Genomic DNA, 13467 nt, shown 5'->3' with positions numbered 1-13467 from the left:
GGTCTACCCACCAAACATTGGTGTTTCATAATTTTTCCATAAAGACGTTCAGATCGGAAGAGAGAACGATAGTGTCCATCCACGACGCATAACGAACGACAGATGAACATATAACATAAATCATTCGAGGTTTTACCCGGAAATGAAAAAATGTTAATGTGACGAAACTTTCTACTCTGATGTTAAAATTGGAACTCTGTGCTCTTGGAGCCATTGATGGTGAACCTCTGAAAAGGTGAATCGAGAAAAGGAATGGTTGGAAGAAGAACAGATTAGGATCACAGCAAAAGTAGATGTTCACAAGCAATCAATATGAAATAAAGTTGAGATGTATTGGAAGCTACCTAATTTGAAGATTGAACCACTATTTAAACCAAAAGGATGAGCACCATTTTTGCCTGGTATATCAGAATATCCGAGAAATGTTGTCCAAGTTTTTCAAGTCCACCTGCTCTGTTTTGGTTGGTATGCTGCTTGCATTTGTAAGATATTTTTAGCTCAGGATCAAATTCACATTTTTGAAACTTAAAGAGTACAGAGGATATTGACATTTACTTCACACAATTGTTTGACGTTTAGTAACTAGAAATTGCACGGTGTTGTACTCAGCTAAGTACAATGTGCCTTAGGAGGTTGGCGTTCAAACGGACACTATGTATACTTAACCACCATTTAACAAACAATCCATAGGTGAGGCAGCAGTCATAAAAATATATTTTCTTAAGACCACAAGCAGATTAGCCTTGCTGGTGCATTGCAAAAGGCATTTAAGAAAAAAACTTGACTTGGACTCGTAAATAGGGTGAAACAAAATGGACAGCCAAAAGGTTTTTGGGAGTCAATTCCCACATTTGTATTGAAATATTAGCCAACAGCTTGGACAAAATCACTATTGATCTTCTGGGTGTCTACCAGAGTACAGGTAATAAGTACAGGGGTATTTTGATATTGTGTGAATTCAAACTCTTCCTCTAAAGAAAATGAATCAAATAGTTATTCAATATTTATATTAACAAGCTCTTAATCTCAACTCGGACGTTGACCACTGTAGTTGTGCGGGCAGGAAAATCGATTGTACAATTTTGGAAAGTTTGCAACATCCATAGCGGAAACTGAGGATGGTTTATAAATTCAATTAACAATGTTGAAAGCAGTACTTTCAAGTAATGATGTTCTAAGAGACATATGGGCTTATTACTTATAAAACACGCAAATAAAAAACCGACTTAACAAACTGTGGTCTCGATCTATAGGTCTGTGTTGACTTGGAGTAGATTAGTGACTTTTTTTACTTTTGATATGAATCTTTATTGCCACATCAGATTGCTCTCATCAGACATGAAATATTAATATTTATTGAGCATTTGTCAATGGGTTCGGGGTTGATATCGGTTTGATATTGTTTATTTTCATGGAAATCCAAAGCAGTACAACAATGGCCCCACTCCAAGCTAGGCATTGTAGCGTCTATTGTTTACCAATGCCAAGAATCTTTGGGTTTCTCAACAAACGGAAAAGCCCCAGATCGATTTAATTGCGAAATGGACGACTCACTTGCTGTTGCGGGTACGAATAAGTGATTGAGCCCAAACCCATTGCCACCATTTTGGGAACCACCCTTGACTTTCGAGCAATGAGCAATCCTCTGTAGGATGAAGTACGTACTGCATAAAAGGGAATAATCATGTATCCCGGACGACTGATCGTCATTAGGAATCCAACACAAAGGCTTGTTGCCATTATCGTAGCAATCTCGAGAGAAACTGGGACACATACAGGAAATTGAGTTTCCCCTGCATGCTCCAAAGGATGAGGGCCCATTCCAGAAGCTGATCCTTCCCACGGATGACTACCACTAAAGCTAGTCAGTGATCGACACACACGCACACACACTCGTACTCGCTAGGCATCGCACCGTACATCAAGATCCAAATATACCTATAGATGAGGATCTGGCCTCGCCAAAGAACTCTTTTGCATCCCATCGAGTGATGGAGAGAGAGTGGGAGAGAGTTGAGCAGGAAATGCAGATTTCCCAACCTGGTGATCCCACCCTCCGTTCAGCAAGTCAAAATTGGTTGGCATTGGAATCAAAAGCGATCAACCCACCTTGTCCAAGCAGAAGAGAGTGGGGTCCATCGTGTCCGACCTGCTTTTGATTGACATTGACTCGGTCTGAGTTGCATCAAATACCAATGCATGCAGTCGGTGAAGGTCCCTGCAGAAATCGTCAGGAATTTGGCACGTGGGACACACCACCCACTTCAACAATTGAGGTAAAGGTGGTTAGTTAGGTGGATGGGGTACTCGGGTGTCATCGTAGTGAGTCAGGGTCATAAACTGTCGTTTCTCGCACTCGTCACTGGGACAAGTAACAATGCCTTGCGGACGATGAACACCCTTGAGAGCCATTTAATAACCTGGTGCATTCTCAATGAAGAATGAAAACCGAGCTCGTCTCCTTCTCTTTGGAATTGTACGTAGAGCGAAAATAGAGATCCTCGCCCAGTGAAGTACAACTCTCGGGTGGATTGGGATAATGGTTTGGTGTTCCAACATCCTCAGGGACTCATTTTCACCCCTTACTTATAACGGTAGTACATACATTGCTCGACAGATCGAATAGACACGGTACTAGAACCTCAGCGCCTACCTACCGCCAACGTTCCAACCCCTTTAATGTTGCATAGAAAATGGGATTAATTTTTTATGGAGGGTTGGCACTCGCTTTGTGTTTTTTATTCGGTCCAATTCTCCGTGAGTAATTGTTGATCACCTAGATTCAGCCAGACTTTGTCGTTCACTTCTAATCTAAAAGACCGTTGAATTACTGAACGTACGTATGTACGTACGTAGGTGTTGTCTCTCTGTGCGTACGTGTGAGTATGGACCCAATACGGAAGTGTACGTATGTGGCATCCACCCTCTTCCTTTGCTTGGAATGAAGGAACAGTTTCTGGATTCATCCCAAGTTCGTCCTGCGCCTGTTTCGGAAAGTCGGTAAATGCAATTTGCATTTTATTTCCTCGGCTTCCGCCATTTGGGCCCAATTCCGTAAACTTTGTCTTTCCAAACTTGAAAGGAATACTAGTACAGTGCTCTGTAACCCAAGGACTCGACGAGTCAACACTCTCTATGTACCGTAGTATACTAAAGATGGTTGGGCTCACTTGAGTTTTCATGGGCGAGTTGGTTTTTTGAAAATTACTCATTCCTTCGTGAGATCCTGTCGTGTTTTGAGCAAGTTCTTTCACATGGAAATTATTCTGAAACAACTCGCCGTCGAGATTGCCAAGTAATTGCAAACCTTCATCATCTCAACCCTGTCAGAGTTCCGTCTCAAAGCCCACCGACCTTCTCGAGAAATCCAATCTTTGCTTTTTGTTCCCAAAAGTGTGGGCAAATGTCCAGTTTTGCCATTTCTTTGGTAAAGGCCCTCGTTGAGCTACCAGCAGTGGAGCACTGGAGAACTTTACCAGTTCAACGTTCTCTTCTTCATGATGTCATTGTTGAAATTAAGCCGTCTGCGTTGTTAGTAAATCTTAGGATTACACAGATTTGTTGCGAGGAGACTCGCATTACAAATTTCGTTCCAGACGTGTTATTAGTTGAATCTCCCAATGGACGTTCGTGGCTCAAACAGGCACTCTCTCTGAAGGGCCTTGCTCTCGTATATTCCCAGACATCTGGCTATGAATGAGTCGGAAAGGGTTTGTTTAGTTCCGGACTCCCAATTGAGACTGTCCACAATTCGAGAGATTGCCGCCATTTGCGGGAAGGCTACATACAAACTAAAGCTCGTGGCAGTACAAACTAGGGCTTTAGTACTAACGGCTGGTACGAACGGCTTATTTCCAACGTTAGTTCAGGCCAGTCCAAGAGCCCATACTAAAAGTGGAGGAGACACGCTAAGGTGATAATAGTATGCCAAGAACGAAAAGAGTGCTTATTGTGTTACTGGGGACACGAAGTGTTCATTACAATTCAAATCTTTCACTAAAGGCAGCTGAAACGCTTTACAATATAGGCTCTAATATAGAACAATCGACCTTGCATTTATTTTGCTCATAAAAAAACAACAACTGAAGAACGTGAACCGCTTTCCCGTGTAGCCTACATGAAAACTATACCACGAACTTCTAAAAATATGGATTGTAAACAAGCTTCCCGCCAAATAGGCCATCTCTTGGTCATGGGGACTCTGAGCCACTTTTCGAATCAAAGTAATAAAATAAGGTTTGTAGAACCCTTCAATTTAAGGCAGGTCATATTTATATCATTTGCTTGTAAAGTGGTTTGTTTCAAAGTTACAGTGTTAAAAGCGTACGTAGCTGACCAAGAGCAAACCGAAAATTCAGATTTTAGGTATTGTGTACGACATAACTTTGGACATATCTCCTGAGCTCCCTAAGCATAGTTTTGGGCTCTAATTTGGCCAAGTTCATCTATTCAATCAGATCTTGTGGTCGTATCAAGTACTCATTTGGAATAAAATGAAAGGAATTGGAGGTTAGATTTTTTTGCTTCCGTTTGCAGTCCACATCTCTAGACGTCCGTGACTGTACATACACGCTACCAGGTGGTTGACAAATAAGGGAAAGCGTCTCCGACCAGATTGCAACCTGTTTAATATCACACGATTTATGGTGTCCAAGATTGGGCATTCAAAGTTGCTATTTTCCTAGTTGAATAGAAATTGAAGGTGGCACTTCTGGCCGAGACCTCTTCAAATATGGGTTGCTCGGGGACAGAATTCCAAATGCCTTACTACGAGTGTACTAGTAGCAACCGAAAATAGAAGTGGGTCAGTCACTCAGGAGTTCCTACGGTAACACAAAAACAACCGGCCTAAGACGGGAAGAAACTCACTCAAAGCATGCTCTTAGTTAGTACAAAGTGAGAATAAGTGAATATTTAATTACGGGGCTTAAACCTAAGCCCTTCGAAAGTCAAGATTTTCCGGGTTGCCATGGACTCAACGGAGAGATTAACTCTTCCTCTCAGAATAGCGGTTGTCTGATTTGGAACCACGTTAACGGTTTGTGCCTTTAATTAATTGAAAAATGAAGTTTGTTGAACAAAAGATTCATAAAACGGATAATCAGTTTTGGACTTGGCACAACTGGTTTGGTTCAGCTTTCAGCCTTTTTTTGTAGATCTGGCTCACCAGACCTAGACATTTTCCCTGTGTGAGAAGGAGTAAGCGAGCTTGTCGATCCATTTCACCAAGAGCATGTGAGACTGGCACCAATGGAAACCATTCAGACTCAGGTTTCGGGAAAGAAAAGAACCAATTGAAAGTTAACTCGAGTGCGTCTGTTGGGCCCATTTTTCCGTTGGAAAGATACATCCATGGATCCATTCCACGACCCAGAACTGCCAGTGAGCGGTAATTGAATACGTTTTGGTCGTGGAGAGAAGACTCGACCAACCTCATAAGATCGTTTTTTTTTTCATAACTGCGTAAAGCGGGGTGTTTGGTTTCCAGGCGACTTTGCAAAGTCACTCAAAAGGAAAACCAAAAGCAATCAGGTCATGTTATAAATGCAAATTGGTTTATGATGCAATTGCTCTTTGTTTGCTTTCATCTGTCGTGGTAAAGGCCACAGTTTGAATATTAGGTGGGAAAAAAAAGATGACGCCGAGCACAAGATCCTCGGGATGCCCAGACAATTTATTGCCATCAATTTAAAGCCTGACTGTCGGTCGTTTTTTAAGGTTTTCCAAACTGAACGTGGCGAAAACGATCCCAGGTTAACTATCCTTAACAGGATCAAGATGTCATTCAGCAGTTTGCCAAGGACAATTTCCCCAACCTTCCTCTTGGGCTCTTTGTGCTACAGCCATTAAGTTGGGGGGAGAAATATATGACGGTCCCACGCAACCACTACACGCTCGAGGAAGGGAGCAACGCCTAGTTCGTTTTAAGCTGGCTCACATAACCAAGTTCAACCAACCGCCAACCAACCTACCCACCGACCTACCTTTCAAGTTACAACCAACCTGAAGTCCTCGCTAATGCAAAGGCTGTCTACGTAGATACATGCGTTCACTGTGAAGCCCCGGGACAAAGAGAAAGAGAGTCATAATGTGCCGGGTGCCGCCGAACACATAAGAAGCTTGGCAAATTTGAAATAGCTTAAAGTTTCGAGCATAAACTCAATCAGGCCTGAAAACGGAGCCATAAAAAATGGCCTAAAGGGGGATCTAGTTCAGACCCGCAGATGGGAGATATGTCCCAATCTGTCCGGGGTTCACGTTTCCCTTCATCTATAACGGCAGACACTATTCCGATTGAGCATAGACTGTGCATATGTGTACATCCTGATTGTTGTTTATGGACGCGTAGGATTCTACAAGTCAACCGAATTGTTGTCCAAGCGAGGAGAACGAGATTTATTTTCAAACTCCTATCTCAAACGTCTGCTACCCCCTGAATAACCTATCTTTTAGCAAAGACACCTTGAGGACACCCAAAAGACCTCCAAACACACCATATCACGTGTTTGTTTCTTCTTAAGAATTACACTTTTTTATAAAAAAAAAGCATATCCTTAGCACGCATTCCCATTCACTCGAAGGGCCTTGCTCGATTCATGCAATGAAGGTCGAGGTGCTCTTAAGTACGTGACGCATAAGTAAACAAGCATAGAGGGAGTGTTGTTGCCCTTGCTTCTTGCTTGGCTGTCGCAAGGACCTTGACTTTTTTCTGAATTACACCTCAGGTTGTGGGGTGGTCTGCTTGTTTATCCGTAGGTGGACCGATGGTGAGCAGAACGAAAATGTCTTGCCCCTGTTTGCTCTTACAACATTACAGATGTCCCTTCAATGAATTGGGGATGTTGGCTGCTTTCCAAGCAGAACCTGCCAGGCATTAAGGTGAATGTAGGTTTGCCTCCTTGAAATCCCTTGAGGGTGCTTGGCGAGGTTCTTCTCGGTCTGAAAGCCAACCATGAATATGCTCGGCAAGTTCAAATATCGTGCATTAGAATACTCTTATTCTTAAGCCTACCCCGAAAAACCTGATTCACAGGTTTCAACTATCCAACTCTGTTCCTTCAAAGTGTTTTGATGGCGAAGGGAAAATAATAGACCATGTGAAACTTGAAGGAGTCCAGTTGCCCGGTTTCATTGTCAAAGTTCAAGTCAGCGTGGCATTGTTCGTCGATTTCTACCCAATTTGATGTCCAGACCTAGAATCGCCCTTGCCTCATTTCAATTCAAATGTAATTTCCAGTCTTATTCAGTACGTAACCCCCAAAAGCCTGAAATGTTTGATGATTGCTGAAATAAGTGTACGAACAGACACAAACCTGAGTGAATACTTGAACGGAATTCTTGGGTTATTTTTACTTACCTCAAACTCTAATTCACTCTTGAATATTAAAGAATGTACATACTACTGGCACAAATTATGCTGAATTGTCAGTCTGAGTTATCCTTTTCGGCGGACATCTCGTCTGTCAGAGTTGGTTGCATGCCTAATTTCCCTTGTAATGGCACATTTCCAGTTCTGTTTTTTGCCTTCACTACCACTTGAGTGTTTTAGAGCTAAAGTAATGTAGAATGGGTCCTGTGACACATGAAGGAGACCGCGGGCTCGATTTCATTGCCCTCTCGGTCTGTGAGAAGGAGCAGAACGACCAAGAGAGAAGGGGAATCTCAAGGCAGATGTCAAAAGTCAAGAGATCAATTTCATGTCTCCTCAAGTAAAAGTGCTAGAAGCCAAAGTTGTAGCAACAGCAGTAGTTCTAGTATAGTAGGAACAGTAGGACTACTCCTACTATCAAGCAGAAGTAATAGTGGGCGATGCGTTCCACTCCCTAAATCCTTTTTGATGAGAATCAGAGCCTGGGAAAGTGGGACGTATTCCGGTCTCGTAAAGCAGAGAAAAATGGCCTCTCTTCGTTCGCCCCACCACCAACCACCTTGATACGGCCTTTCCTCTTTTTTACATTTTCTTCTCTCTCTCCCCCCCCTCCCCCTCACTCGTTGTCCCGATTTTCTTTTGTGCTCTTAATTTGCCCTCTGAGAGGAAAACTTCACTTCTATCTTTTTGCCAACCTGGTTCCAAGATCTTTAGCCTTCTTCACCAGCGGAAATTGCAGCCTTAGTTCAGTACGTAGCATTTGTAGTCATTCATTTCGGGGGTATTTAGCGAGTCAGTTAGGAACTGTGTAGAGGAGGACCTAAAACGGGAGAAAGAGAAATCTGGAACTTCTAGGCGCCTGGACTGAGTTTAAAGATGGAGGAACCTGCTCGTAATTAATTAGACCTTATGGCTTTCGAGCGAAAAAAGCGGCATTATGCAGACGCTCTAAAGCACTGCAACACCAACTTAAGCGGGAAGTTTATGAGACAAGTTGCTCAACTCAAGACCCAAGTGTTTGTCCTGCGAGCCATATCTTCAACAGGCCTTCTTGGAGAGCCAATTATTTGACTGCCAACCGTGATAGAAATTGTATTGCAAAAACAAAATTCTTGTATGTATAAGCATAGAATGTACGATTGAAGCCAACAAGGAGTCTTCCGAGAGGAATGTCAATTCAAACAAAGAATAAATAACGAAATAATTTGGTATTTAAACCTGTCCAACTATTTGCCATTTACAGCATTTGCTGCTTTCACACAACGTGGGTTTAATCATTAATAAAAATAAACAAAAAAAAGGGAAAAAAAGAAACCTATGCCAGGTAAACAACACAGAAGTAAACTCAGCAAACTGAATTAACCAATATACAACCAATGCACTAATGAACAGTAATATCTAACTATTAACGACCAATCCAATGAATCTAAGTAAATGCGAACTTTATATTAAATGGTGATTTGAAGTTAAACAAACTACGCTGTGACATACATGATATGCTAAAGCTACACGTACGCATGAATGAGTAATGAAACGATCAGGTTTTAAAGTAAATAAATCTTATCAAAAGGCCGTAAAAGATCAAACCAATTTCTTTAAGGTTAACGGGTTCTTAACCGCTACTTGGGAATGATTCCTCAGCAAGTCAAGTCATTTTTAAATCGAATGGTCTATTACCGAATTTGTATCTGTCGAGCTTCCTGAAGCTACTACAACTACGTGATGATTGTCCTTTAAAGAAGGGATGTAAAGCTGCTAATCCTAATACGAGTTTCCCAACCAAACGTTAGCTAGCTATGTAAAAGAAATGCATTCAACCTGTTCGGTAAGGGTGATCTCTACGATTGATCACGCTCGAAAGATGTTTTCGGTGATGTTCCCAACAATTGGCGCGTTAAAACCACTTGGTCAGCAAGGCTGACCAGGCCTTACCCGGCTGGTTTAAGTGCCGATTTTTAATCACGTGGTAGTTTCTCTTGATGCCTACATTCATAGACATCACGATTACGACAGCAGCCCTGAAGTTAGGGCTGGTCACGTATCGTTTGCAGGAAACGATCCGGGTCCTGTTTAAAACTACGTAGACAAGGGTTCATACATAGAATCGTCGGAGAGGTATGGGCAAAAGGTTGTACAGAGTAGGGGCTCTGTTCAAAACGAGAGAAGCCCTTTAAGGCTCTTCAAGACTTTGTTGTCTAACTAATTTGTCTTACAAAATCATGGTAGCTGAGTGGTCTGTTATACCCGACAGAGACAAGTTTAAGTTCCCCAGAAGGCACGGATTCGAATCCCGTCTTGGAAAGGAAGCTTTGTGCCGAAAGGTACATGTAATGCCTCTTCTGTCACTCTGCAGTGTTTGACCCCTGGATTGGGGCAAACGCCGTAGATTATGTAAAGAACAAGATATAGTTCGTATCTTCTTTGGTTGTTGTAAAATTCATGGGACTGAAGTCTTTCCCAATAACTAAACCAGCGATGTGGCTTGTGAAGCTCCGTTACACCTTCTCGATCTTTTTTAACCCTGCAGTGGTCATCGGGGCCCAAATGTGGGATCTATACCTTAGGTAAGGTTGAACTATATATCTATAGACGGTTTTCATTGTAAACGGATCCTTAGATCTGAAAATTTGGTAGATCCAGCCGCATTTCTGAAAAGTCTTGCATTCTTCAGTCTGAATATGTTCTTCAAATTTCCCCCAGATCTCTTAGAGAGTCGGCTACCTCTATCCAAGGACGACGTAGTGAAGTCGTCCTTGCTCTATCGGATTTGGACGATCATTTAAATAGGATGGTGTGTCTACGCCATTGGGATCAAAATACATGGCTTTAAAATTCCCATCGTGCAGTTTCATATGATGTCCGTGTACCCAATCGCACCGGATCTCAATCATGTTGTAGGTCTTTATTGCAATTTAAATTTCTACAAAAAGCGAGTTTGTGTGGTAAGCATAACAGGCGATAAATTATTGTAGGGGTATCCTCTGTAAATGCAATATATAAATGATGAATAATAGAGGCCCAAGAATGGACCCTTGGGTAACGCCAGACGCTACGTTTTGCCCCAGTACTCTGTCAAAGTTTTGGGTGCGACCCGTCAGAAGTTCGCTGAGCCACACAGGAATACCAATGAACATGTATTTAGTAATATCCGTTTATTCACACACGCACGAACACGAATACTGCACGTTCGCAGCAACCACGGAGTAACAAGGAAAGATGGTTTAAATTTTCTCCTTATCTGTGGAATTCAAAATTGCATTTTTGGGACAGAACTAATCCAAGAATCGCTTAACTCCGCCCACGCCATGGGATTTACACCTCCCCGCCCCAAAGTAGTGGGCCCTGCAAGTAGTATCTAGCGCCTAGTATGAACCGTGCCACGAGTTGAAGGGACCGACTGCTTGGGTTGAGGAAGTTGGCCGACATTGCACGCATAAGTTTGCATCACTCTATCAGGTATGAGAGCAACATGCAGAGAAATCAGTACAATAGACATAGTACGAATGATCAATGTCAGTATCAACGTGTAATATGCATTTAGAAACATTTGCGATGAACAATGGATGGACCAGTCTCGTCATATTCTTGTTTGGAAATCCACATTTGTTGGAAGGTAGACAAGGAAGCCAAGATTGAGCCGCCAATCCAGACTGAATATTTCCTTTCGGAAGGGGCAATGATTTTGATCTTCATCGTAGAAGGAGCCAAATGAGTTATTTCTTTTTGCATGCGGTCGCCAATTCCGGGTAACATGGTAGATCCTCCGGACAAAACAATGTTCGAGTATAAGTCCTTGCGAATATCTACGTCACATCTCATTATTGAATTGAAAGTTGTCTCATGGATGCCGTTCGCCTCCATTCCAAGGAACGAGGGTTGGAACAGAGCCTCAGGACATCGGAATCGCTCATTGCCAATTGTGATGACTTGTCCGTCAGGGAGTTCGTACGATTTTTCCAATGAGGACGAGGCAGCGGCTGTGGCCATTTCTTGTTCAAAATCTATAGCAACAAAGGCCATTTTTTCTTTGACATCACGGACAATCTCTCTCTCTGCCGTGGTGGTGAAGCCGTAACCTCTTTCAGTCAATATACTTCCGAGGTAATGAGTCAAGTCTCGTCCAGCTAGGTCCAAACGAAGAGTGGCATGTGGGAGGGCATAGCCTTCATAGATGGGCACCGTGTGCGTCACGCCATCGCCAGAGTCCATGACAATGCCTGTGGTTCGCCCAGAAGCGTACAGTGACAAAACTGCCTGAATGCTCACATACATGGCTGGAGCATTGAAACTCTCGAACATAATTTGAGTCATCCTCTCTCGATTCATTTTAGGGTTCATGGGAGCCTCGGTCAAAAGGATAGGGTGCTCCTCAGGTGCCACACGAAGTTCGTTGTAAAACGTGTGATGCCAAATTTTCTCCATGTCATCCCAGTTCGTGACGATGCCATGCTCAATTGGGTATTTAAGGGTCAGGATTCCACGCTTGGATTGGGCATCGTCCCCCACATAACTGTCCCTTAGTGTCATCCTCACTACGACTCTTGTGTCCCTAGGACGTCCAACGATGGAAGGAAAAACGGATCGGGGAGCATCATCTCTGGCAAACCCAGCCTTACACATTCCGGATCCATTGTCCACGACAAGAGCGTTAACATCGTCGTCACACATTGTGCTAAAGTCAAAGCCTCGTTATCTTGTTGATCTCTTTCTGAGCAACCTCTAGGATGAGTGCCGAGTTAGCTATATTTGAGATACGTTAATATACGCTTTAATATGCACAACATCGATAAGGGCAAATCACCCTCCGAACAGTGGAGAGGAAGCGACACATTTTTCGTTTCCTGCCAAGTTAGGCCATTGAGTTGAAACTAGACAGTCCCTTTAGCATCAAGAGGACAAGATTGCCGAAGCTAAAAAGGACACTTCGGCTTAATGTTTAGTAAATAAAGAGTTTTTGGCAAAAATTCAAAAGGAATATATCAATGCTTAATATAGAACGCTTTAGGTTGAAGAATTCAATAAGGCAGATATCAACGCAAATTTTACCTTCAAATTAATAAAAACTCTCCCCCATGAAGTGCTAAAAGTAGTATAACAAGCTAGTATTGCTCAAAAAAACTCATGAGGTAAATAATGACGCAAGGACAAATTGAGTTATCATTCTGTGAATGAATTTACTTTACAAGCAAAAGAAAAAATACAGCAAAGACAATAAAAGACTAATAAGTTTTGCCAGAAACTGCGTTCAGCACTTGGCAGTCTTGTTTGAATCCACCCTTTTGAAAAATAACCATCAACCATGGATTGATATATGGATGGATGGATTATGACTGTATAACCGCCCTACTGAGACATGGTAACAAACAAATTAGAAAAAAATATGCTGGGAGAAAAAGTTCATACTTAAAAGTTACTTGATGTAAGTGGTAATAGTAATCGTGGTAACTAATAGTTACCACAGGTCAACTTTTAAGGTTTGCTCAGAGAAGAAAATGTTCCCTTTAGGTCAGGTTTACAACTGCTGAAAAAATCACCTCTTAACAGCATCAACAGAGAAGTACAAGGGGTCTACCAAACAAAACATTTGACACAGGTAATGGCAGGAGGTGTTCTCAGATCCAACGGCCAAAAGGTTGTTCTTTTCTTGTTCTCTTTCCAGGTCAGAGAGAATATTGGCACCAGGGACTACTACAAGGTCATCCAACACACAATCGTGCCATGGTTGAAGCCCAATACCCCAGAGGCCAGTTTTTTTAAGCTCTTGATTCGGAGATAGGGACTTGGACGTTAACAGGGAAGAAAATAGGCTCGTCAAAGTGCTGAGCGGATGCTCATTTTCAGCCTCAATTGGAGGCTGTCATTGCCTTCCAAATTCTGTTCAACTTTCATTCAAATCACCTTGTGGTGATTAAAAGCGGTAATAAATTATAGGTGTATAAAAAACTGTAAAATGACAACAATGGTGCTTGAGCATCCTCTACTTTTAACTGAGGTTAGATATAATTTTTTCAAACTGAGCAATGCAATTCTTAGTGATTATAGTGATCTTAGTGGTAGAGTAGTGCAGCCCCCTGCACTTCAACCATAATTTTTGCTGT

The 13467-nt window shown here is 42.3% G+C and overlaps 2 protein-coding genes across 2 annotated transcripts in view; both read right to left on the bottom strand.

Moving 5' to 3' along the window:
• Positions 1 to 13467, bottom strand: part of LOC131888500 (hemicentin-2-like) — a 56036-nt gene that overhangs the window by 33295 nt on the left and 9274 nt on the right. The gene's annotated exons all lie outside the window — the stretch shown is intronic.
• Positions 10881 to 12097, bottom strand: LOC131888498 (actin, cytoplasmic A3-like). Its single transcript, XM_059237372.1, has one exon. The coding sequence runs from the start codon at positions 12035 to 12037 to the stop codon at positions 10907 to 10909; it is 1131 nt and encodes a 376-aa protein (XP_059093355.1). The 5' UTR covers positions 12038 to 12097; the 3' UTR covers positions 10881 to 10906.

This window comes from Tigriopus californicus, chromosome 10, assembly GCF_007210705.1.
Source record: "Tigriopus californicus strain San Diego chromosome 10, Tcal_SD_v2.1, whole genome shotgun sequence".
NCBI lineage: Eukaryota > Metazoa > Arthropoda > Copepoda > Harpacticoida > Harpacticidae > Tigriopus > Tigriopus californicus.
The sequence above is the reverse complement of the archived record's forward strand: the minus strand, read 5'-3'. Positions and strand labels throughout refer to the sequence as shown.

Excerpts from the sequence above, each read along its gene's own strand:
- LOC131888498 (XM_059237372.1), bottom strand. The coding sequence starts at position 12,037 with ATGTGTGACGACGATGTTAACGCTCTTGTCGTGGACAATGGATCCGGA.